Consider the following 27,696-nt stretch of genomic DNA (forward strand, 5'->3'; position numbering starts at 1 on the left):
TTGGTTTGCAAAAAAGTATTTAATGATACTGCAGAAAACACAGTATATTCACATAGCAGTTTTTTCGGCAGTGATAGATGTGGAACTGTTAGAGCGGGTCAAATCCACAGGCGGCTCCTGGCATTATACCTACAGTGGACATGCATGGCGTCGCATTAAGAGAAAACCAATGCAGCCTTGTTTACAAATTCGAACACTGGAATGCGAGATGTTATCTACAGTACATGTCATTTAGGTTGATAGAAATCCTCTATTTTGTTTGAATGATTTTCAATTTGAGCGACTTTATTCCTATTTAGCTTACACTTTCTAATTCTGAAATTCAAACGCAAGTGGGACAGGTTTGGCTTTGTGACACCGCCAAAACATCAGTCTATGCGGGTGTCAGCTATTGCCGGTTAACACTTGATCTGATTGAATCTAGGCCTAAAATCAGTAAATGTCTGAAAACATCTACCACCTGAATGTCTAAGAAACGTCACAGTTAAGTTAAAAACCAATAAAAACGATTTGAATAATAAACACAAGGAGAAAGTGTTAATTATGTAAATAGAAAAAAAACAGCTGTATGGTCCATTATTGAAGATTAGCAGTAATAACCAGAAATAAACACATTTAAAAAATAAACTTTTAATCCCACAGGGTGTCAAAGCATCTACACCGCTTGACAGCTGTGACCTATAATAAGCATAAACTGTGTATCATATACATACACTGGATGGTCATTCTGCCACCTATCAAGGCTAATGTGCAAACAGTGCACGGTTGGAATAAAGGAGATATTAGTATGATTCAAAGGTGTGACAGTGTATTCAGTAGATTCCAGCGCAAGGCCTTATCTTGGTCCCCATTAACAGTGCAGTATTGGCCTACAAACCCAGCACATGCAATTTCAAGTATAAGTACCAAATACAACTCCCTCCCCCCAATAGTGTTATATGACTGTCCACTCTTGGAAAGTAGGGGCTCTATTCAATGTGTATTGCTGAAGCCGTACAGATTKCACAATAGAAATGTAAAAGGTACATTTTCCGATTGAGCTAACATATGCAGCGTTTACCGTGAATGCAGGAACATTGCCTTTAAAATGTATCACGCTGTAACACTGGACTTCCACAATATGGATTGAATAGAGCCCTATGTCCTAATGATAATACAATATATATTTTTTTAAGTCAGTAATTTTAGTATTGGGAAGAAATGTGTCACTATTTTTTGTTTTTCAAATACATTTGATATAAACGGGACAGACTCATTTTAATACAAAAAGCTAATAGATGTAATCATAGAAATGAAATATCAAGGACAGGAGTACTTTACAGTATCACAATCTTTCTTTTTGATGTTGTATGGAAACGCATATAAAGCTAAGTAGCAGGTAGATAATACACATTTGTGTTGGTACTTGATGGGGCTTTGGGTAGATAGGCCTATGTCATGCACTCCACATCAGGTAATGTAATGTGGCCTCTGGACCAGTAAGGGGCAGTAGAGTGCTAATCCTGGTCTAGGGAGGTAGTTGAGTGGTTCAGACTGGTCTAGCAGGTCCTCTCATGATCACTGCTCTCGGGCATGTTGTTGCTGGGGGTTTCTTGGGCACTGGCGTGGGCGGCTGAAGACAACACCTCCTCAAAACTCCCTCCACCCCCTTGGCTTCCCACCTTGGTCTGCTCCAAAAACAAAAATGCAGAGGCAAAAACACAAAAACAAACCAAAATGTTAAAACCTAGAAGAATCTGTGACATTTCTCTGGTGTTCTAACAACCCTGCTGATGACAACATTAGGCTCTAAATGCTCACATTCAAAGTGGAGCGATTGTTCTCCAGAGAGTAGTGTTTAACTTCAATTAGTTGAGCTGTAAAAATAGACAGGATTAAAAAAAAAAAATGTTTTATTTAACTAGGCAAGTCAGTTAAGAACAAATTCTTATTTACAATGACGGCCTACACCGGCCAAACCTGGACCAATTGTGCGCCGCCCTATGGAATACCTAAACTAGAGGAAGTGAAGCTTTAAAAGAAAGGAGTCAACAAGACAGACCTGAATACTGTTCAGGCCCATAATGTTTACTCACTTATGTTGACTTTACTTAGGTCAGGATTCAATCCGATCATGCTTTGTCCGCAATGCACATTTTAAAGGCAATGTTCCTGCATTCGGGAGGGACACATTCTTAAAAAATGCTGCATATCTCAAATTGGAAAATTACCTTTAAAATGGGGCATTGTCCAAATCCGCAATCGGATTGAATCCCGGCCTAACTTACTTCAACATTACGTAAATAAATCTCTCATAGCTCTCCGTCATTGCTCTGACAGCAACATGTGTAATGTTTCACATTACCTTTATGTTGGAAACGGTGCATTCAACCTTCTCCTCGAAGGACTTGAAACTGGGCGAGTTCCTAATGGGATGATTAGTCAGATCAGTTTTCCACAATACTACAATTTTTGTATACAACATGTATCTGAGTCACCATGAAGCAGAACTGCTCAACGGTTGAAGCCAGCCACCATACTGTACCTTTACTGTTGTGTACAGTTTAACTAAAGCTGCCAGCACTTACAGTCCTCTCTATACTAAAGCTGCCAGCACTTACAGTCCTCTCTATACTAAAGCCGCCTGCACTTACAGTCCTCTCTATACTAAAGCCGCCTGCACTTACAGTCCTCTCTATACTAAAGCTGCCTGCACTTACAATCCTCTCTATACTAAAGCTGCCTGCACTTACAATCCTCTCTATACTAAAGCTGCCTGCACTTAGTCCTCTCTATACTAAAGCTGCCTGCACTTACAGTCCTCTCTATACTAAAGCTGCCTGCACTTACAGTCCTCTCTATACTAAAGCTGGCCTGCACTTACAGTCCTCTCTATACTAAAGCTGCCTGCACTTACAGTCTCTCTATACTAAAGCTGCCTGCACTTACAGTCCTCTCTATACTAAAGCTGGCCTGCACTTACAGTCTCTCTATACTACGCTGCTGCACTTACAGTCCTCTCTATACTAAAGCTGCCTGCACTTACAGTCCTCTCTATACTAAAGCTGCCTGCACTTACAGTCCTCTCTATCAACACAACACTGTGAGAAGACCTGTATGCTCAGTGTAATTGAAAGGTTGCTTTTTCTAGTGTTAGGATTTCTATGATTGCTGTATTTTCACACATTTCTCTTTTAATAAACAGGTCAGATAAATACATTTCTAGCTATCTTGTCCTGATGACTGCTGCAGTAAATAGACCAGGGTTATGTTTACCAGTAAATTCTGAAACAATACCAATTCTCCTCATCATAATGCTTACAAACATTCAGCCTTAAGACAACAAGAATGACTGGGTGGCTAAGGATGGGGATCTAGTGGAGTACTAACTCTATCACTACACACAATTACCTCAAAGCGGGCATGCTCATTGAGTGGCGGATAGAGTAGCTGTCCCCAGAGAGCATGACCCAGGTAAGAGAGGAGTTAAATCATTAACATGGATTTACAGAAAGCAGAAATCACAGAGCACACACACACACACACACACACACACACTAGTCTACAGTACGGCAACTTTTCTAGACATTTCTATAATAGAGATTTACCCATCATCCGATTGCCTAAAAGAAACATACAATTCTTAGATTGAAATATTATAGAGAAATATAATAGCTTATATACTGTAATATGATATATGTTCTTAGACAGTGTTGGGAAAGCTAAGTATTGCCTACTTCAACCATATTTTATTTTAGCCAAAAAAGTAGTGTAGTTCCAGTAGTTACTTACACCGCTACATGGTAAAAACGTTATTTACTACTGAAAACACTATTTGAATTCAGTTAAACTACCACAAACCTACTGCAAAACATKTATGTAGTTAAATTAATAGTTGAACTACATGTAGTTCCCTACTCAACACTGTTCTTAGACGACTTAGTCATGCAGTATAATCTAAAGTAATGACTTATCCATATTTATATGACTAACAACTTCTAGAGAACTAGTAATGGTAATTGTACAAAAGAGAAAGAAAAATAAACTCAACTGTAACCATATTGGACTACCCTCAAATAAAACATGCTATGGTCCACAACACTAAGTCGTGCATGCCTACTGGTCAGTTTGCTACAGATCTGAGGAGTTGGCGTATTCAGTATTATGTGACTGCACTGGAATTGTCTCAATCAAATCAATGGAATCCTGGAAATTATCCCATTCAGTTGGTAGTCATCATCCTAATTACGCTCATATTTAAGTAAGTAAATGGCAACCATCTTAGTTGGTCTTTTGACTAGTTTCAGTGCAGTCATAGCAAAGACATACAGCATATCAGAAGTATAAGACTACTGAGATAACACTGAAACACAATATCTTACCCAAGTGAATTTGATCTTTTGATGCGTAGAAAGAGATGAAAAAAAAAAACATATTTCAAGACATTTGAATGACAGTATCAAGTGCCCCACTTCTACTGTACATTGTGACTTAATTTCAGAAATACAGCAAAAAGTTTAATTAATCTTCTTTTCAAGAAAAGCCACATAAAGATCCAGTCCACACACACTTCAAACACACAGTTAACCAATCAATCATCCAAGCTATGGCAATGCCATACTGTATGCTGTACTGTAGGCCTACATTATGAAATAGAATGCAAATGTTTGGGTTGCAACTATTATTTTTAAATCTGCAGTCTGTAGTGCCGAGTAAAGCCAGCAGCAAGTATCACCACAGGCAACATACCTTGCTCTGTCTGGTACCTCCTAGCTAAATAATACTTTTAGCATATTTCAAACCCAATGCAAGTGGGCCAGGGCACTTTTTCATTTCACTGGGCAACATAGTGAAAATAATGTGTTGTACTGTACATGTAATTCACACGAAAAATCCACACAGGAACTAATTTGCATGCACACACAAACACACACACACAAACTAGGGGGCATACCTTCTGGGATACATTAACTCAAGGCCAAACATGCTAGAATACATTAAATAATGTCTATTTGTTTCTCTGGATTAATGTTAAACATGATTTCATACAACATTGGTTGATAAATACACTATTCCAAGTATTTTGTTACGTGTTATTATCATGCAATAATGACGACGATATTAAAAGAACAAAACAAAGACTGACACCTCTACAACACACACTACATGACATGGACAGGTATAACAGTAAATCACACTTTTCCTTCGTCATGGCTAGTCTGAGTATTGCATTACCAGTGACAGCTGTCCATGATACGATAGCTCCCCAGTGGCTGAGTGTAGAGCCAGAATACTGGCCTGCCATGGAGCTCTATTGTGCCACCATGCCCTGTCAGAGCTCCAGTCCTTCAGGGCCGATCGTGGTCAGGAGCCACCCCGAGGGTCACTGCGGGCTAGCCCACAGCTCTCCCAGCCCTGATCACAGCTCCCCAAGCCCTGATCCAAACCCACCCCGGCCTGCATCCAATCTGGCCTGCAGAAAGCCGCTTACTCTGGGCTTACGCAACGCAAACATGTCCCCTGTAACAGATTGTCTGGGTCAACCCCAGCAACAGTCAGGATTGGGCACATGACAAGGCAGACTGGGTGCAGAGAAGCAGAGACGAGGGGGGAGCGTGGTCATTCTGACTGGAGGGCCCCTGTATTCTGTTTCAATAGCTGTAGGCTTAAAGATGTAGCAAAATGATTTAGTTGATAGGATAATAAATATTTTGATGTGTGGTTGCCATAGGCACCAGTGACACTGTACCTCATATCCCCAAACTTCCTGCTGATGGCTGTTCCCAGTGTGGTGAACGCTGCTGACGTTTTCTGACCTGCCGTGCTCAACGTCTCCGATGTCTTTTTGTACCTGGCCAAATGAAAAGACAAGACGGTGATGATCAAAACAGACAAAGAACAGGATACCTTAGGACAGCCACTCCTGTGCTCTTCCCATCCCTGTCCAGAACACTGTTCACTACACACACACATTAGTTTTATAGTCAGAGTTGGAGCCAGGGTGTAACTGATAGTCCAGCTCAGCATCATATCTATACAAATATGCCCGATGGGTATATCCTTTACCTGTGGACAGCAGATTTGATACATTTTTATTCACTGCATATAGTATACATACAGTGCCTTTGGAAAGTATTCAGACTCCTGGACTTTTTCCACATTTTGTTAAGATACAGCCTTATTCTAAAATTGATTAAATGCAACATTTTCCTCAGCAATCTACACACAATACCCCATAATGACAAAGCGAAAATAGGTTTTATTAAATTTTAGCAAATAAAAAACAGAAATACCTTAGTTACATAAGTATTCAGACCGTTTGCTACGAGACTCAAAATTGAGCTCAGGTGCATCCTGTTTCCATTGATCATCCTTGAGATGTTTCTACAACTTGATTGGAGTCCACCTGTGGTAAATACAATTGATTGGACATGATTTGGAATTCATACACCTGTCTATCAGGTCCCACAGTTGACAGTGCATGTCAGAGCAAAAACCAAGCCGTGACGTTGAAGGAATTGTCCGTAGAGCTCCGAGACAGGACTGTGTCCAAGCATAGATCTGGGGAAGGGTATCAAAACATTTCTGCAGCATTGAAGGTCCCCAAGAACACAACGGCCTTCATCATTCTTATATGGAAAAAGTTAGGAACTACCAAGACTCTCCCTAGAGCTGGTTGCCCGGCCAAACTGAGCAATCAGGGAAGAAGGGCCTTAGTCAAGGGGGTGACCAAGAACCCGATGGTCACTGACAGAGCTCTGGAGTTCCTATGTGGAGATGAAAGAACCTTCCAGAAGGACAACCATCTCTGCAGCACTCCACCAAATCAGGCCTTTATGGTAGAGTGGCCCGACGGAAGCCACTCCGCAGTAAAAATGCACATAACAGCCCGCTTGGAGTTTGCCAAAAGGCACCTAAAGACTCTCAGACCATAAGAAACAAGATTCTTTGGTCTGATGAAACCAAGGTTGAACTCTTTGGCCTGAATCAGGTCACCATCCCTACGGTGAAGCATGGTGGTGGCAGCATCGTGCTGTGGGGATGGGAGACTAGTCAGGATCGAGGCAAAGATTAACAGAGCAAAGTACAGAGAAATCATTGATGAAAACCTGCTCCGGAACACTCAGTACCTCAGACTGGGGGCGAAGGTTCACCTTCCAACGGGACACCGACCCTAAGCACAAAGCCAAGACAACACAGGAGTGGCTTCGAGACAAGTCTCAATGTCCTTGAGTGGCCCAGCAAGAACCCGGACTTGAACCCCATCAAACATCTCTGGAGAAACCTGGAAATAGCTGTGCAGCGACATTCTACATCCAACCTGACAGAGCTTGAGAGGATCTGCAGAGAAGAATGGGAGAAACTCCCCAAATACAGGTGTGCCAAGCTTGTAGCGTCATACCCAAGAAGACTCAATGCTGTTATCGCTGCCCAAGGTGCTTCAACAAAGTACTGACTATAGGGTCAGTACTTTCTTGCTAGTTTATAAATTAGCAAGAAATTCTAAAAACCTGTTTTTGCTTTGTCATTATTAGATATTGATGAGGGAAAAAAACAATTTAATCATTTTTAGAATAAGGCTGTAACATAACAAAATGTGGAAAAAGTCAAGGGGTCTGAATATTTTCTGAAGGCACTGTTCCCTGAGCAAGGCACTGGTGAGAAAGACTGTTTCCCTATTGATGCTGCAGAATCGATGGGAAACAGAGGAGAGCATCACTTTGATCATTTGTACAGCTTAAATACCACTGTTAGGGTGCTGGCCTATAAAGGGAAGCCATTGATTTTCCTCTTTGTTTTCTAGGTCTAACAGCCTAGAAGCCAAACCTGGTCTCAGAGCATTTCGTATTTTTCTGTATGTAAATTCTGAGACACTACATTTAGTATGATATGTTACGTTTCGTATGGTATGTAATAATTTGTGGATGTCCATCACCCAACTTATGTTATGAATTTGCAAAATGTACTATGTTACAAATTTGCTAAATGTATGACTTGTTACGAATTCTAGCTAGGTGGCAACTTTAGCTAACTGGCTAACGTTAGCTAGGCTAGGGGTTAGGGTTAGCGGTTAAGTTTAGGTGTTAGGTTAAAGGGTTAGAGTTAGGGAAAGGATTAGCTAAAGGGATTAGGGGAAGGGTTAATGTTAGGGAAGGGTTAGCCAACATGCTAAGCAGTTGCAAATTAGCTCAAAAGTAGTAAGTAGTTAAAAAGTTGCTAATTAGCTAAAATTGTCCGTGATGAGATTCAAACTCGCAACCTTTGGGTTGCTAGACAGTCGGATTATACGCCTACCCATTAACCGACCAACCACCCTTTCCCCAGGCGCCGAAGACGTGGATGTCGATTAAGGCAGCCCCCCGCACCTCTCTGATTCAGAAGGGTTGGGTTAAATGTGGAAGATACATTTCAGTTGAATGCATTAGGTATCCCCCCCTTTCCCTTACTTTCATTTTTGCCATAAGTAACCATATGTCTTATATAACCATACCAAAAGTAACATATCATACCAATTTGAGTGTCCCGGATTTACTATGTTACGTCTAGTCTGAGACCAGGATGTGCTGCCTGCCTGGCTTCCAACCTCTCAGAGCCCCAGGCCCTAGAGCCTGATTACCACTCAGTGCATTAGACACAGACTGAATGGAAATCTGAGGTCCGCATCTGGCCGTCACAGACACACCTATGCCTGCTACCAGTTCCATCTGAAAATTATCACTACGCCTCCATAAGAATATCATGTTCATGTTGCTGTCCGAATAGTCTCCTGTATTTATCTCAACTCGCACATTACTTGTCCTTGCTTCCAGCCTAACATTTAGTTTGGTACAGCGGGGGTTAATATAAGCCTTGCAGTCTGTCTGTCCGACCTCGGAAACAATGTTTCCCTTTTGAATTTCGATCTCTGTAGTAACAAACCACACTGACAATAGACACAGCTCAGCCGTTGAGGGAGTTGTTGACCTCCTTCACACTTGTCCCCATTTTGCGTTGGTGTTGAGACTGGAGATTAAGGAAATATGTTGTGGCATTTACACAGTGGAGGCCCCCTAATCTCCTCTCCCGTCCAGCCAATGATTCCTCAGCACCACCGGATTGCTTGGCCCTGGCGACTTGCGGTTCCCCCTCACCATGGTAACAGTGATTGGAGAGGGGCACTGCTCATTTGCGCACCTAGTTAAAGTGTGACTCTGGTAACTGAATAACCAGGGAGACAAGGCCACTCTGGAAACACACAGACCGAGTCGGAGGAATGAAATCTAGGCCGACTGTATGGCTGTTCACACAAAATGGCTATAAATACAGGACTGACCTACACTGAGTGAACACCTGGTCTTTCCATGATATAGACTGACCAGGTGAATCCAGGTGAAAGCTATGATCCCTTATTGATGTCATCTGTTAAATCGACTTCAATCTGTGTAGATGGGGGGAAGGATTTTCAAGCTTTGAGACAGTTGTGACATGGATTTGTGCCATTCAGAGGGTGAATGAGCAAGACAAAATATTTAAGTGTCTTTGAACGGGTTATGTTAGTAGGTGCCAGGCGCACCGGTTTGAGTGTGCCAAGAACTGCAACGCTACTGGGTTTCCCCCAGAATGGTCCACCACCCAAAGGACATTCAGCCAACTTGACACATCTGTGGGAAGCATTGGAGTCAACATGGGCCAGCATCCTTGCGGAACACTTTCAACACCTTGTAGAGTCCATGCCCTGATGAATTGAGGCTGTTCGGAGGGCAAAAGAGGGTGCAACGCAATATTAGGAAGGTGTTCCTAATGTTTTATCCGCTTAGTGTATATGAGCTCTACAAAACAAATCAGCGGTCCACTTAACATATCTTTCAGGGTTTGTCCTGGTCAGAACTGCACACATTGTTTTGATGTTGATCAGTGTCTCAGAGAGAGCCTGAAGCTGCTGTTTGTTTTGACTGGCTGCTCCCGTGGGCAGATGTGTCCTGGGCCAGGCAGCCTGGCAGGCAGCACTGTACTGCTGTAGATGTAACAGCACTAATAGGCTGCTTGCTCCCTGTCAATGTCTACCTCACTGAGCCTGAACAGACCGGATCCATACATACATCACTCTGTGATGCCCATAAAGGCAATCTCTGGTGTCAGGAGCAAAACACCTTAAGGGCCCGAGTGCCATTTTCCTATTTTCTTCTCCAAATGCTAAGCTTATGCACTTACTCTGAGACAGTCTTTAAATGGCAACACTAAATGGCAACTGTAGGAGTCTAATTTAGATCCCCCCCCTCCCCATCCCTCTGGCTCTATGCACATTGGAATGTATTGTAACAACATATTTGACACATCACACAAGCATAATACACACACTGAAATATGTTGGGTACTTACGCAGTGGAAGTCTGCATGTCATACCAGCTCTTGTTGAAGTTCTGTTTGAACTCACTGAGTGGTGTTATACCCAGTTTGGCTTTGAGCTCTGAGTGGTGTTTCTCTTTGGAGGCCAACACTTGCCTCAGGGTGGAGATTTCTTCCTCTAACTAGAGGGATAAACATAAAGAAAAACAGAGACAAAAGAGAATTAGAGAAATGGAGTAAGAGAGGGATACTAATTTCCCCTTAGGCTCAAGTATCCATATGTGACCTTATTTGCTTTATAGAGCATTCATTTTGAATGCTCAAAAAGTGTAATATTGTTTTGTGATGAAGCCTAATACGCTACAAACGGCACTACATAGATGTTGGTTATAGAGCTGTAATAATAAACTGAGGGAACTGAAGTACAGAACACTGGCTCTCCCTTATAACACAGTACAGTGTATTTGGCCTGAGCCCAGTTGGCCTGAGGTCAACACCAGAGGAAACAACAGTGACCGGCAGTAACAACTGTAACCCAAATCCCAATTATGCTGAATCATAATATGAAAAGAGTTCTGCCGATAGAGCTGCCAGGATTTACATAACTCATGATGCCGTCTACTTCTGGTCCTATTTTCCTGATAATATATCTCTCCCATTGTCCAACACTGTCTGCCCATGTGAGATAGATAAGTGTACTAACTTTTTAGCAGTCTTTCGGTTATTTGGATGGACAGAATGAAGGTAGAGCTTTCTTGAATCCAACTCGATCAACATACCAGGCTAAACATTGAAAAACAGATCAGTGAAAAGTGCTGATGAGAGGGACTACCTTTGTGAGTTCACTCAATATTCCCTCCCTCTCTTCATCAGTCATAGTGTTGTTGAGGTCCACATCTGACACCATCTCTTCATCTACTTCTGTTACAGGCTCTGGGTCTAACAGACCTGGGGATAGACAAGGATGGAGGCTTAAAAACTAAACCAACTCTCCAAAGGTTAGGAAACTACAAACTTGCATATGGTGGACATTAACAATCACATACAGTAAGTCATGGCTAGTAACTTAGGCACCCTGCTGTCAAATGGTCTAACTAGAAGAGCTGAGTAGGCGACAGCAAGGCAGAGCCACAAATCTGTTGCCATAGTAACACGGCCACAGTTCAGTCAGAATGAACTAGATCACTGCTCTGCATCACTGAGACAATGGCAATATACCCAGCATGACCCCAAAATAGTTTAACAACCACCGTTAGATCCAGTGACCGTAATACTCTACACTAGAGCTTCTATTTCCAAGCCCATTTATATTTTATGCATTTAAAGCTAAGATACTTTTCTCTAAACTATCCAGAAGATACTGTAATGTTCCAGAAGGCCACCAGTTGTCTATTAGAGCTTATACAACTAGGTGGGTCTAATCCTGGATGCTAATTGGTTAAAACTGCATTCCAGCTGGTGTCTATTCTAAAAGTTATCACTGGCTAAAGCTATGACGTTGAAATGCCCATTTACTCTGTTCCATCTCACTGCGCGATCCACTGTCTCATCAGCCCAGCCAGGCAATTTATAAACTTAATCTCCACTATAAAAAGCATCTAGACATTATCTCCCATTTATTTTAGACTAGCATTTGGTTTTCAACAGCGGAGATCATTGGTTTTGAATATTGAAATTTGATCTCCAGATGTCCCATAGTAATGAACGAGTCGGGATGAGACAGACAGGCAGACAGCTTTTCTCAGCCAGTCGAAATCATGAATCAGCTGGCATCATTTGTATGGATATATACAAAGAAATGTCAATAGAAAACAGGTAAAACGAAATGCAGCTAGTTTGCAGTCTTTCCATCTTCAGTTTGAAGTGATTGTGTTACCTGTGGTGTTGCCTAGCGCCTGCTCTGAACAAAAGTGTCCTGATGAGAGTACATTTTCTATGCCAGGCAAAATCGCGTATCATTATCACATTGTTATGGATATATCCAAATAAATGCCACTAGAAAACTGCTTAAAACGCAAATGCAGCTACTTTGCTGTCATTTTGGCTGCACTGTTTGATGTGACTAAGTTAGGCATAGTTGGATAGCATTTAGAACGAACGACTGGGTCGCGTCCATAGATATTGAACAAAAAGACTCAACGACTGGGGCGCGCCTCTGGCAACCGAACCGATAGAACAAACAACCAGCTGGCTTGGAAAGCAACCTTAGATTTGTGTCGGGACTATATCTCGTGGAAGGATGGAATAGTATGAATAAATTCATCAAAATAATGTTTTTTTATGAAAATATATCAATCATTATTTGAATATGTTGGTAACCTGTTGTACAAAAGTGATAATGCCCTTGAAGCCGGTGTTGAGGATATATTAGCACAGCTTGTCGGCCCTATACGAACAGCAATATATCCTCCCAACACCAGTTTCTCTGACATTATCACTTAATTAACCGTCTTAGATGTTGTTTCTTATCCAGTTCCACTAAAACAAAAAAGGTCAATAGGTCTGACTAACAGTGTCTAATTAAATAGGAGCACAAATCTATTGTTTATTGCAATTGTTTCTGGAACCTAATAGTGATCTAATTACATGATAATAAGTGTGTGTGTGTGTGTGTGTGTGTGTGTGCATGCATGCATCTGTGCGTGCATGTGTGTGTTTACCGTTACAATATAAGCAAAACCAGACAAACAACATAACACTTCCTGGTACGTGAAGCACTGAGTGTCTGGTCAATATCTGCAGCCCTGCTCAAAACGACTGACGCACAGACCGATGAAGTAATGGCCAAAGCCCTGACATGGTGTTCTCTCTGCAGATTAGATCAGTCATTAATTGTCCCTACTACCAATAGTCTCTTATAACTGCATAAGAAGTACAGTAAAGAGACTGTGGCTGTACATTCTATACAAGCCTACAGTAATACACCTGACAATGTAAACTGAATAGAAATCCCAACCTACACTAATCCCAAGGTTGAAAAGCTCTGAGCCAGGACATAACTGTGACATCTAAACTTAAGGGATGTTATTGAGCAGCGAAACTTAAGGGATGTTATTGAGCAGCGAAACTTAAGGGATGTTATTGAGCAGCGAAACTTAAGGGATGTTATTGAGCAGCGAAACTTAAGGGATGTTATTGAGCAGCGAAACTTAAGGGATGTTATTGAGCAGCGAAACTTAAGGGATGTTATTGAGCAGCGAAACTTAAGGGATGTTATTGAGCAGCGAAGTTTCCTAAGACGAAGCTAGCTAGCGGATGTTTTTGTCCAGATAAAGACAACTAACAAACAGGCGTCACGTCTTTGAGGCCTGGCTTCTCATTACATCTGCAGATGAATGGTGGCATGGCACAGAGCTTGTGATGCAGTTTGGCCACATAACCCAATAACAGAAAGGAAGGCTGTGCTGGGGAACAGAGCCCAATACTTTCTCATCAGAAGCCTTTGGAGCCGTTCCCTTTATTTGGAGCCTTTTCATGTAGCCTTCCACATTATGAACTGCAGCTCTCCTTGTGAATCACTCTTCAGCTCTGTCATTTTGCCTTGCTTCAGTGCTTGTAATAGTCAATATATTTCAGAGTACAATATAACCAAACTCAGCATTGTATGGTCATTCGATTTACCTCATTAGTTTTCTACTGACAGTTTGCTCATCTCAAATGGGAAAGGATTCAGTTTACTTTGAACAGCGGTTTCTATCTTTTCACTGTGAAAGGGTAGGCCCCCGGTAGGGATATGTTGCTTAGCAACTTGCCATGTAGACGTGCAAACCTAATCATTATCCTATTCATTAAATCCTTTTGTTGTCATTAAGACATGTCAATCTGTCAACACTGGGCTCACTCAATTTAAATCTGACAATTTAGAGGTCTTGTGTTTGTGTTGCCGGTGTGAGGTTCTGCGTCCATTAGCATTGTTCCTGAGGCCCTGAATGAGGTCCCTGCTGTAGATACATTAACATTTTCTCATGTTCCTTAAATAATCAATATGGAAATCAATATGAAAGAACACAAAAACAACAGGAAACCATGCAGCCCGAATGTCATTGGAGTCGATGGACTCTGACTTTCCTCTTGACACCCTGGCAGCCTGTCATCTGAATATCACATTGCTGTTGCACCACACAGCTCTAAACCTCACCCCATCCCTGCCTCAGTCTGATTTAACAGAGAACCAGTCACTGCCAAAATTATTGGCACCCTTGATAGAGATGAACAAAGACTATAAAATAAATAATTCAAATACTCAGCTATATTGTATGAAGAAAAATTGTATTCTCTTATACTAATACAATTACTCAGAGAAAGAGATTTTGTTTATCAAGTAATAATTAATTTTTCTACAAAAGAATGGTTGTCAAAATTATTGGCACCCTTGTTTTCAATACTTTGTGCACCCTCCCCTTGCCAGGACAACGGCACTGAGATTGGAAAACACATTTGAGGAATAGACCATTTGACCATTCCTCCATACAGAATCTTTCCAGATCCTTGATATCCTTTGTCTCCACTAATGGACTGCCCTCTTCAACTCAAACCACAAGTTTTCAATTGGGTTCAAGTCTGGAGACTCAAATGTTATTTGTCACATACTTTGTAAACAACAAGTTAGACTAACTGTGAAATGCTTACTTACTTCCCAATAATGAAGAGATATTCTTAATTTTTTTTAAATAACATGAGGAATAAATACACAATGAGTAATGATAACTTGGCTATATACACAGGGTACCAGTACAAATTCGATATGCTGGGGAACAAGTAATTGAGGTAGATATGTACATATAGGTAGGGATAGGGTTGCAAAGGGTCAGAAACTTTCCGGGTAAATTTCCAGAATTTTTACGGGAACTTTTCCATGTGAAGATAAGCCCGGGAATTTTCGGAATTTAGCTTAAATTCATCCAAAAAGTTAGCTTATAACAGTGAACCTTTGTTGTGGGATACACAAGGCAATTCTAGGTCTTGTGGCACATTTTGGTTAAACTATCCCCAATTCAATGGAATTGCAACCCTCTGCATGCACAGTGTATTCTTCCATCCCATGTGCAGTGCACTCTTCCATCACATGTACAGCTGATTCTCAAGATGTTGCACACTAATGAGATGCTATTCAGCCCACACTACTACAAAGTCTGAGCCAAGGACCACATATTTTCTGGTAAGTTTTGATTACAATACTGGGTGGGGTGAATATATTTTATATGACATACATTATTTTTTGTTAACTAGTAAATAGTGGTTTATTTGGGATGATGCTGGTCATGACTCAAATCAACACCCTTTCAAAGCATTTCATGGCCACAGATGTGAGTGCTATGGGGCGATAGTCATTTAGACAGGTTACCTTGGCATTCTTGGGCAAAGGGACTATGGTGGTCTTCTTGAAACATTTAGGTATTACAGACTGGGTCAGGGAGAGGTTGAAAATGTCAGTGAAGATACTTGCCAGCTGGACAGCGCATGCTCTGAGTACACATCATGGTAATCCGCCTGGCCCTGCGACCTTGTGAATGTGTACCTGTTTAAAGGTCTTACCCACATCGGCTACAGAGAGCGAGATCACACGGTCGTCCGTAACAGCTGGTGCTCTCATGCATGGTTCAGTGTTACTTGCCTCGAAATGAGCATAGAAGGCGTTTGACTCTTCTGGTAGTCTCACATCACTGGACAGCTTTCCCTTTGCATTCCATGATAGTTTGCAAGCCCTGCCACATCCGACAAGCATCACAGCCAGCATAGGAGGAGTAGATCTTAGTCCTTTATTGACGTTTTGATTGTTTGATGGCTCATCAGAGTTCGTAGTGGGATTTCTTATAAGCGTCCAGATTAGTGTCCCACTCCTTGAAAGCGGCAGCTCTAGCTTTTAGATCAGTGTGGATGTTGCCTGTAATCGATGGCTTCTGGTTGGGATATGTACGTACGATCAAATCAAACCAATCACAATCAGTCAGGGTTCTGTAATACTACATAAACTCTAAAAGGTTATCTGTCCTTGTGTACTCATCCTGATTTTGGAGTCTATTTCGGATGTTCCGCATCTGAACACGTCATTGTCACATTCCCAGTTCAGGTCAGCAGGTCTGAAGGTAGTCTGTGGCATGACAACTCATCCTCACTTAACTCACACTAATCATATTCAGCAGCAGAGGCCAGAGCTGTAGAAATACACTCTCTCCTTTTCACATGCTAGGTTCTCAAAGTCATCATTGTTTTGCTGTACAACCTTCTCCACACCACAGATTCTGTAGTATTGACAGCTAGCCCAGTGTTGTTCACACAGAATCAATCAACCTGATATGAACCTATAGGCAAACTGAAAGGCATATCTCTCACACTGTGGCTGCTCTGGCCATGCTAAAGTCTGTCATCCAAGGTGAAATATCTGTCTATTAGGGATGGTATCACAGTGGGTATCACAATGGTTGTCTCTCTCTCAAAGCAGACAAACAGGTTGCGATTCATTTTGATGACACGGAAAATGTACTGATACCCTCTCATCTCGACCCTTGCACATTGATAGCGATAGCACTGTCATCTCCTATTATCACCGCTAACTCATTGATGTTGATACCACTCATTGATACCACCCTGCATACCACTGCTGGCTTGCTTCTGAAGCTAAGCAGGGTTGGTCCTGGTCAGTCCCTGGATGGGAGACCAGGTGCTGCTGGAAGTGGTGTTGGAGGGCCAGTAGGAGGCACTCTTTCCTCTGGTCTAAACAAAGATCCCAATGCCCCAGGGCAGTGATTGGGGACACTGCTCTGTGTAGGGTGCCGTCTTTCGGATGGGATGTTAAACGGGTGTCCTGACTCTCTGAGGTCATTAAAGATCCCATGGCATTTATCGTAAGAGTAGGGGTGTTAACCCCGGTGTCCTGGCTAAATTCCCAATCTGGCCCTCAACCATCACGGTCACCTAATAATCCCCAGTTTACAATTGGCTCATTCATCCCCCTCCTCTCCCCTGTAACTATTCCCCAGGTCGTTGCTGCAAATGAGAACGTGTTCTCAGTCAACTTACCTGGTAAAATAACGGTAAAATAAAAATAAAAAAAAATAAAAAAAATAAAAATAAAAATAAAAAAATGTTCAATGAGTTTACCCATGCAGTAAAATTACCTGCATTACGTATTGACAGAAGAAACAAATCCTGTAACCATAACGAAGTGTGTCAGACGGAGCACGCAGCCAACATAACCCGAAGTGTTACTATAAATCTCCAATCCCCTTACCAATGAGATAGCTCTTAACCACGGTAAATAAAATGGATCAGTTAGTAAATAAACAGAGGTTATCTGGAAATTGGTTCCACTTTTTGCTTCCGTTTTAGACCATTTCTGACCTGGCTATAGTAGTGGGATTTTCCTCAGGGATTATCAAACTAGATTTACTACAGTCCTTCACCTCAGCCACAGCAGAGTTAAGCAGTGGTGATAGCTAGCTCAAGTCAAAGATGCCATTTCAGATAGTCCTCTGACTGCAACTTCATCAAATGGTTGCTCTCAAATTAATTTGGTGAATTAACACTGTCAGGGGTGTTTTTATCCAATTGGTGGAGGGAGGTGAGAGTGAGTGCAGTCCTTCAGTCACTCACGATAGTGAGACTTAAAACATGAATCAGTAATACTGCATTACTCCAGTCCGAAGGGACACATCACATGAACATTCCTGTGAAGGGCAGTCAGATAATCAGAGAAGCAGCATACCTGTCCTGATATGTCCTTGTCCTCTTTCTTCATTTGGTAGCAGAAACGAGGGGGAAAGATTATGTTAATTTTATGAAATTAGTCATTATTGATCAGATATACACTAAGTGTACAAAACATTAGGATCACCTCTTTCCATGATATAGACTGACCAGGTGAAAGCTATGATCCCGTATTGATGTCACTTGTTAAATCCACTTCAATCAGTGTAGATTAAAGAAGGATTTTTAAGCATTGAGACAAGGATTGTTTATGTGTGCCATTCAGAGGGTGAATGAGCAAAACAAAAGATTGAAGTGCCTTTGAACGGGATATGATAGTAGGTGACAGGCGCACCAGTTTGAGTTAGAGAACGACTGATGAATCGGCCAGGCCGATATAGCGGTCCGATATTGGCCTTTTCTAGTCTAACGTGCATCCTCGTTTCATATTTTTTCCTACCCACGCTCTCCTTGCTAGATATTATTCACATGTATTGCTTGGTAGCAAATGTCATGGCCATTGAGATAGTTCTCATAGTAGCAGGAAACAGCAGCAGGAAACAGCAGCAAGTAATATGAGCGATGAAGAGATGTGAAAGGGTGCGGAGTTACAGCCATCGGTCTATCCAACTGTAGCAGTAGGATCAAGTTCGCCCATTTATTGACCGATAGCTGCACTAGTCAATTGAGTTGTTTAGAGATGCGTCCTGGCAGCTAAGTTGTTTAGAGATGCGTCCTGGTAGCTAAGTTGTTTAGAGATGCGTCCTGAGCTAAGTTGTTTAGAGATGCGTCCTGGCAGCTAAGTTGTTTAGAGATGCGTCCTGGCGCTAAGTTGTTTAGAGATGCATCCTGGCAGCTAAGTTGTTTAGAGATGCGTCCTGGCAGCTAAGTTGTTTAGAGATGCATCCTGGCAGCTAAAAAAAGAAATAAAATCCATATAAAGGAAAATGACAAAAAAAATACTAGTTTCATAAGCATCCGTGATCATAAATCATGACGTTACGTTGGACCCATTTGCATTGAACAGATGTTMTTTTATATTCTCAAACTAACAGCAGTGCCTATATGATGTCCTTCCATACAGGTGTGACATGCTTGAGTGATGCTTTTATGCAAATGTTGTTGATCAGTAGGGCAATATAGAAGGCAAACAGACTGTTTGTCATCTGTAGCACCATAGATGCCACAGATCAGCCAAAATCTACTTTTAAATATACTTAAGTATCAAAGGTAAAAGTATAAATAACTTCAAATTCCTTATATTAAGCAAACCAGATGGCACTATTGTCTTGTTTATTTAAGGATAGCCAAGGGGCACACGCCAACACAGACAATTTACAAACTAAGCATGTGTGTTTGGTGAGTCTGCCAGCTCCGAGGAAGAAGGGCCAGGGATGTTCTCTTGATAAGTGTGTGAATTGGAACATTTTCCTGTCCTGCTAAGCATTCAAAATGAGTACTTTTAGGTGTCAGGGAAAATGTCTGGAGTAAAAAGTAAAAAGTACATTATTTTTGGTAACACTTTACTTAACCTATCATCATAACACGTTATGACATGGTCATAACCATATCATAATATGTCACAACAGCTGACAACTTCTCATAACATGGTCATAACACTGTCATGAACCATATATGTTCACCTGTTGTAACATATATTGCGTTATTTTATGGCTGGTTATGACAATGTCAAAAYCCACATTTATTCAAATATGTTTTTTCCCTGCAAAGAAGTTTCCTTTCATTTGAAAGTGTTTCTTAATTTCTTTATTTTTGTAATGAATTATTTACAGTCATGTTTTTTTTCTCCATCATATCTTAAATAACCTGTAGAAAATAAACGTTGGTAGCCATGAAGTGCTTTGAAAGGCTGGTCATGCCGTCTTAACCCAGTTTATCAAGAGAATTACCATTCAAATCAAATTACAGTGCATTCAGAAAGTATTCAGACCCCTTTACCATTTCCACATTTTGTTACGTTACTGCCTTATTCTAAAATTGATTAGATCGTTTTTTTCCTTTATCAATTTACACACAATACCCCATAATTACAAAAGCAAAAACTTTTGGCAAACTCCAAGCGGGCTGTCATGTGCCTTTTACTGAGGAGTGGTTTCCGTCTGGCCACTATTATAAAGGCCTGATTGGTGGAGTGCTGCAGAGATGGTTGTTCTTCTGGAAGGTTCTCCCATCTCCACAGAGGAACTCTGGAGCTCTGTCAGAGTGACCATCGGGTTCTTGGTCACCTCCCTGACCAAGGCCCTTCTCATCCGACTGCTCAGTTTGGTCGGGCGGCCAGCTCTAGGAAGAGACCAATGTGTTCTTGCGGACCTTCAATGCTGCAGACATTTTTTGATAACCTTCCCCAGATCTGTGCCTCAACACAATCCTTGGAGCTTTACAGACAATTCCTTCAACCTCATGGCTTTGTTTTTGCTCTGACATGCAATGTCAAATGTGGGACCTTATATAGACAGGTGTGTGCCTTTCCAAATCGGTGGACTCCAATCAAGTTGTAGAAACATCTCAAGGATGATCAATGAAAACAGAATGCACCTGAGCTCAATTTCAAGTCTCATCCATTTTTGTATTTTTTATAAATTTGTGCAAATTTACAAAAACCTGTTTTCACATTGTCATTATGGGGTATTGTTTGTAGACTGGTTTTTCATCAATGTAATTAATTTTAGAGCAAGGCTGTATCATAACAAAATGTGGAAAAGGTCAAGGGGTCTGAATATATTCCAAATGCATTGYACTATTACCATTGTTTTTTCCAATTTAACTACATAACAACAAAGTCAACTGTATTGTTTTAGTTTAAAGATTATGCATTAATGCATACATGGCTGTCTAATGATATTGAATATCGGCCTAAAATATTGGCTTCCTTGACCCCCCCAAAACAAATTGGTTTCGGCCCTAAACAAAATCCATATCGGTCGTTCTCTAGTTTGAGTGTGTCAAGAACTGCAACGCTGCTGGAGTTTTCACGCTCAACAGTTTCCCGTGTGTATCAAGAATGGTTCACCACACAAAGGACTTCCTGCCAACTTGACACAACTTTGGGAAGCATTGGAGTCAACATGGGCAGCATCCCTGTGGAACACAAACAAACAAACAAACCACACACACACACACACACACACACACCTTGCAGAGTACATGCCCCAACGAATTGAGGTTGTTCTGAGGGTAAAAGGGCATGCAAGTCAATATTAGGAAGGTCAGGTGTTCCTAATGTTTTGTACTCTCAGTGTATAGGCCTAGACTACTTTGTCCAAGGAGGTCACATGTTCTAAACATACAGCCTATGGATATAACATGTTCATAACCAGAGAAAAAATGCTGTATAACAAACATCTGAACATTTTTGACACATACATAGATTACATAGGTGTTTCATTGTTTGCCTGATGAAGGTGACCCTGGTTAGGCAATTCACGTACAGATCCTTTTAGGCTGTATACGTACCGAGAGAACATTTAGAAATTTCAATCAGCTCAAACATAACATGCTAGAGAACTTTAGTATTCCAAAAGATAAATCTTGCTATCTACAGTTGAAGTTGGATGTTTACAGACTTAGGTTGGAGTCATTAAAACTAGTTTTTTCAACCATTCGAGTACTGTTCCTAAAATCAGATAAAACTTCAAGCAATCATAGGTTACACTAGTAGAGTAAAGGGGTTACTTTTTTACTTTACATTAGCGTTAGTCGATACCTCCGTAAATGCTGTTTTTGTTACGCGTGTCAAACATTCTCAAACTGGGACTATCTGAACCACTCCACAAATTTCTTGTTAACAAACTATAGTTTTGGCAAGTCGGTTAGGACATCTATTCTGAGCATGACACAAGTAATTTCGCCAACAATTGTTTACAGACAGATTATTTCACTGTATCACAATTCCAGTGGGTCAGAAGTTTACATACACGAAGTTGACTGTGCCTTTAAACAGCATGGAAAATTCCAGAAAATTATGCCATGGCTTTAGAAGCTTCTGATAGGCTAATTGACATCATTTGAATCGATTGGAGGTGTACCTGTGGATGTATTTCATGGCCTACCTTCAAACTCAGTGCCTCTTTGCTTGACATCATGGGAAAATCTAAATAAATCAGCCAAGACCTCATAAAAATTACCTCCACAAGTCTGGTTCATCCTTGTGAGCAATTTCCAAACGCCTGAAGGTACCACGTTCATCTGTACAAACAATAGTACGCGAGTATAAACACCATGGGACCACACAGCCGTCATACCGCTCAGGAAGGAGATGCGTTCTGTCTCCTAGAGGTGAATGTACTTTGGTACGAAAAGTGCAAATCATTCCAAGAACAACAGCAAAGGACCTTGTGAAGATTCTGGAGGAAACAGGTACAAAAGTATCTATATCCACAGTAAAACGAGTCCTATATCGAAATAACCTGAAAGGGCACTCAGCAAGGAAGAAGCCACTGCTCCAAAACCGCCATAGAAAAGCCAGACTACGGTTTGCAACTGCATATGGGGACAAAAATCCTACTTTTTGGAGAAATGTCCTCTGGTCTGATGAAACAAAAATAGAACTGTTTGGCCATAATGACCATCGTTATGTTTGGAGGAAAAAGGGGGAGGCTTGCAAGCTGAAGAACACCATCCCAACCGTGAACCAAGGGGGTGGCAGCATCATGTTGTGGGGGTGCTTTACTGCAGGAGGGACTGGTGCACTTCACAAAATAGATGGCATCGTGAGGCAGGAAAATTATGTGGATATATTGAAGCAACATGACCTCAATCCTATAGAAAATGTGTGGGTGTCACTCCTTGTTCGGGCGGCATTCGGCGGTCGAAGTCACCAGCCTTCTAGCCATCGCCACTCCATTTTTCATTGTTCCATTTGTTTTGTCTTGTTTCCCGCACACCTGGTTTACATTCCCTAATTACACTGCATATATATATTCCTCTGTTCCCCCCATGTCTTTGTGTGGAATTGTATAATGTTTAGTGTTACGCGCCAGACTGGTTGTTCCCCGGTTATCGTGTTTTGACCCGTAGTATGTTTATTGTTCATACATTTGCATTATTGTGAGTGTTTTCRCGCTTATTCACTTTTGCCATTGGCTGGAGGTTTTTGACGCAGTTGCATCTGTCTTTTGTGCTTCTGCCAAATAAAGTGCGCCTGATCACAACTCTCTGCTCTCCTGCACCTGATTCGTACCAGTAGCACACAACCTTGACAATGGGCAGAACTGTAAAAGCGTGTGCGAATAAGGAGGCCTACAAACCAGACTCAGTTACACCAGCTCTGTCAGGATAAATGGGCCAAAATTCACCCAACTTATTGTGGGAAGCCTGTGGAAGGCTACCCGAAACATTTTACCCAAGTTAAACAATTTAAAGGCAATGCTACCAAATACTAATTGAGTGTATGTAAACTTATGACCCACTGGGAATGTGATGAAAGAAATAAAATCTGAAATAAATCCTTCTCTCCACTATTATTCTGACATTTCACATTCTTAAAATAAAGTGGKGMTCCTAACTGACCTAAGACAGRGAATGTTTACTAGGATTAAATGTCAGGAATTGTGAAAAACTGAGTTTAAATGTATTTGGTTAAGGTGTATGTAAACTTCTGACTTCAACTGTATCCACATTATAGGGCAAGAAAGCATATCAAGAACACATAGGCCCATCTTCTGGTTTAATTGTGCAGTATCATCAAGACAGATCAGTGATTTATCACCACATGCTCTTACAATTCACAGTAGCCTATAAAACATATGTTAATTGATGTTGCACAGGTTTACTGTTCACAAGTGGGCCCATGATGACACACTCAAGTTACTGTAACTACTGTAATACTACCAATAATAGGGAAGGAGGGACTGAACAAAGACATGTAACCTTCAGGTTGCATCTCAAACCTGCTGGGCATAACCCACTCATCAGACTACAAGGTCTTACCCCATACCCCTGCACCATCGCTCAGTACATTAAAGTCGCTCAGTACACTAGAGTACAGATCTGATGATGCATTTGATGTCCATAAGCCAATGAATGGGGTGCAAGACAAAAGAGTAGGTTACACACACAGACACAGGCGCACACACAGGCACACACACACACACAGGCACACACACAGGCACACACACAGGCGCACACACAGGCGCACACACAGGCGCACACACAGGCGCACAGGCACACACACACAGGCACACACACGATTGGTGTACAATGTAGGTTACAGTGTCCACTAAAGCAGGGGTCTTCAACCTTTCTGGCTCAGGGACCCCCTCCCAGGCAAACTGGTGACCCACGGACTCCCATCATACATTAACCCCCCCAAAATGTTCACGTCTTGTCATCAAGTAATCAATGCTTTGTACAGCAGTGATGAATGTATAAGGCCGAAACGTATGCTCTTTATTAACTTTTTTTGCACCTTGCACTGTCACCCTTTGTATTTTTTTTAGCATTGATTAAATGAAGTATATTATTTTTACATCTCGGCCTCCTTGGGTTATTCATGGTTTGAGTGCTAGTCCCTTTAGAACTATCTTTATATATTTTTATCTTACGCACAGGCCACCTTTCTTTTTAGCCTGAGTGCAAACCCTCATACTGGCTTACAACATTTTAAAATGAATGTGGTAAATAGTTTCATTATTTTGACCTCCTCACATTATAATTGGAAGAGGAGGTGTAAACTCTAATATAGCCTATTTTCTCTAAGAGCAGCTGTTTAGCTGATTAAACAAAGGTTAGCCATGGGTTGGCAAAATGAAAGTCCAAGTCAGTCAAGAAAGCTTACTAGCTGCCATCGGCACTCGACAGCCTGGTAATCTATTCACGGGTGCTTTTTTCTAAGCTTATGTCAGATACTCCAGTGAGTGTAATTAGCTCCAAGTAGTGTAATTTGCTCAATATTTGGAGTTGAGAATTAACATTGACATCATTAGAAATAAGATATTCTCCTCTTTTCTATTGTACTGTAGGTATGTAGTCAAAAAAAGAATATTCTGTTGTTGCTAGTGATTTTAATAAAAACATTGAGGGGGAAACACTTTTCTTTCTTTATATATGTTCGCACACACACTGCAGTACCTCCACGGACTGTGGAACTCCGGTTGAAAACCCCTGCATTACAGACTGACTGATAACCAGAGGTTGATAAAAACCAATGCCTAGACCTTGTTTGAACCAGAAAGTTAATTATAATATCCAGTATTCAACTGGTAACCTAATCTAGTGGGAACAAGATATGACAGTCATCTTGCTATTTGGAAGATAGGGCCAAYTACAAAGAAACCCTCTCCAAACCAAATACCTATCACAAGGTTTCAATTATTTGGTCAGATGGTCATGTGGGGAGGGGAAATAGTGGCCTTGCCCTTGAGCCAGTCATATGGTTTGCAAAATGAATTTGAACCTAATAGAGGGACAGAACAATATTACATCCACATTAACTTGATATTTTGTTACCATGTTGCAACATGATGTTGCACACCGGACAGAAATGGAAAAGTTAACCACGTGCTCCATTAGGCAGCCTAGATGCGTCATGTGATAACTGGTCACGAATGGCTATTCTGTTGATAAAATGTTTGCCTTTTGAGGAAGAATTTATTAAAAGTTATGACGCATCTATCAAGACCATCATCCCATATACAAGGTCAACTGCTTATTACGGTTACTAATATATGCATTAAGGTTAACTAAGTCTATATCAAATATGAATACACTAACAATAGTTTTCGTTCATCTCTGCTAATTGTAGGTAACAAACAGTTGGCTAAGTACTAGTTACCCAGTTGAATAAATGCAACAACAAAAAGCCACTATGTGCAACATATTATTCTATAATTTTAGAGAGATGGAATTCTCACTCACCCTGTTGTCTGGTCTCCATTCGAAACAATCTGAAGCAGTTGGCTACTTCAAGTAAATATAAATAGTTCTAGCAAACAACGTGTTGGACGTAGATATAGTTGCTTACTGCTGCGCTGTCAGATGCCAGTCTTTACACGATTTCCTTCACTCTCAGTTATTACGGTACCGCCTCCATGGGCGGAGCGTCCAACACACCAATTGTTGTGTACCCAATGACTCATAAAAATAAGGTTAGCGCTATCTGGACTCATTGGGACGTCCTTACCCTAAACCCTAACCTTAACCTCTACCCTTAGTTAACCCTAACCCTTTAACCAGTGTAGAGCAGCTGGTAGCCTGGCGGTTAGCAGCATTGAGCTAGTAACAGAAAGGGCGCTGGTTCAAATCGTCCGAGCAGACTAGAAGAAACGTCTGTCGATGTGTCCTTCAACGCACGTAACCCAAATTGTTCCTGTAAATTGCTTTTGATAACAATGTCTGCTAAAATGTAAAAATGTGTTAAACTTCAATTGGGTGACGTTAGACTTGGGACGTCCCAAGGATTGCATCCAACTAGACTGCCCTTTATTCACAAAGGAATCTGATACAAAGTTGTGATGTTTTCATTTTCCAAATACTCTTTCATATCTAACGAATGATGCGTGTCATGCTTATCAATCCATGATCTAATACAATCAGAAAATTTAGAAAATGTTATGAAATAACACATATGGAATCATGTAGTAACCAAAAAACTGTTAAACAAATAAAATAAAAAATCTATATTTTTTAGGTGTGATGGTGGAGGGGTGCTTTGCTGGTGACACTGCCAGTGATTTATTTAGAATTCAAGGCACACTTTTCAACAGGACAATGACCCAACACACAGCTTTGCACACTCTTGGCATTCTCTCAACCAGGTTCTTGAGGTAGTCTCCTGGAATGCATTTCAATTAACAGGTGTTAAAAATTAATTTGTGGAATTTATTTCCTTCTTAATGTGTTTGAGCCAATTAGTTGTGTTGTGACAAGGTAAGGGTTGTATACAGAAGATAGCCCTATTTGGTAAAAGACACAGTCCATATTATGGCAAGAACGGCTCAAATAAGCAAAGAGAAATGACAGTCCTTATTACTTAAATACATGAAGGTCAGTCAATGTGGAAAATTTCAAGAACTTTGAAAGTTTCTTAAAGTGCAGTCGTAAAAACCATCAAGCGCTATGATGAAACTGGCTCTCGTGAGGACCGCCACAGGAAAGGAAGACCCAGAGTTACCTCTTCTACAGAGCAGAAGTTCATTAGAGTTACCAGCCTCAGAAATTGCATCCCAAATAAATGCTTCCCAGAGTTCAAGTAACATACACATCTCAACATCAACTGTTCAGAGGAGACTGTGTGAATCAGGACTTCATGGTCGAATTGCTGCAAAGAAACCACTACTAAGGACACCAATATTAAGAAGAGACTTGCTTGGGCCAAGAAACACGAGCAATGGACGGTCTCTGCATTTGTGGTTCATACCGTGAAGCATGGAGAGATGGTGTGGGGGTGCTTTGCTGGTGACACTGTCTGTGATTTATTTAGAATTCAAGGCACACTTAACCAGCATGGCTACCACAGCATTCTGCAGCAATATGCCATCCCATCTGGTTTGCGCTTAGTAGGATTATCATTTGTTTTTCAACAGGACAATGACCCAACACACCTTCAGACTGTGTAAGGGCTATTTGACCAAGAAGGAGAGTGATGGAGTGCTGCATCAGATGACCTGGCCTCCACAAACACCCGACCTCAACCCAATTGAGATGGTTAAGGATGAGTTGGACAGCAGAGTGAAGGAAAAGCAGCCA

At 41.2% G+C, this 27,696-nt stretch overlaps 1 protein-coding gene across 11 annotated transcripts; it reads right to left on the minus strand.

The window, feature by feature from the left end:
• Positions 1–26,020, minus strand: LOC111954338 (tumor protein D53 homolog). Of its 11 annotated transcripts, XM_023973998.2 has the most exons (10): positions 25,867–26,020; positions 18,011–18,037; positions 11,138–11,253; positions 10,339–10,487; positions 5,729–5,830; positions 4,362–4,376; positions 3,391–3,429; positions 2,345–2,405; positions 1,801–1,856; positions 1–1,667 (listed from the first exon to the last, which is right to left on the minus strand). In XM_023973998.2, the coding sequence occupies exons 1-9, from the start codon at positions 25,883–25,885 to the stop codon at positions 1,848–1,850; spliced, it is 537 nt and encodes a 178-aa protein (XP_023829766.1). In that variant the 5' UTR covers positions 25,886–26,020; the 3' UTR covers positions 1–1,667; positions 1,801–1,847. The 11 variants fall into 11 exon arrangements, with proteins under 11 accessions (XP_023829766.1, XP_023829759.1, XP_023829758.1 ...); XM_023973991.2 differs by lacking the exon at positions 1,801–1,856 and having other exon boundaries at positions 25,867–26,016; XM_023973990.2 differs by lacking the exon at positions 1,801–1,856 and having other exon boundaries at positions 1–1,670; positions 25,867–26,016.
• Positions 26,021–27,696: the final 1,676 nt, after the last annotated feature.

This window comes from Salvelinus sp. IW2-2015, linkage group LG28 (assembly GCF_002910315.2).
Source record: "Salvelinus sp. IW2-2015 linkage group LG28, ASM291031v2, whole genome shotgun sequence".
NCBI lineage: Eukaryota > Metazoa > Chordata > Actinopteri > Salmoniformes > Salmonidae > Salvelinus > Salvelinus sp. IW2-2015.

Excerpts from the sequence above, each read along its gene's own strand:
- LOC111954338 (XM_023973990.2), bottom strand. Across the intron at positions 11,254-18,010 it reads ACAAGGACATATCAGGACAG|GTCTGTTAGACCCAGAGCCT; the intron begins GTATGCTGCTTC and ends GTCTATCCCCAG. Across the intron at positions 5,831-10,338 it reads GACATGCAGACTTCCACTGC|GTACAAAAAGACATCGGAGA; the intron begins GTAAGTACCCAA and ends TCATTTGGCCAG.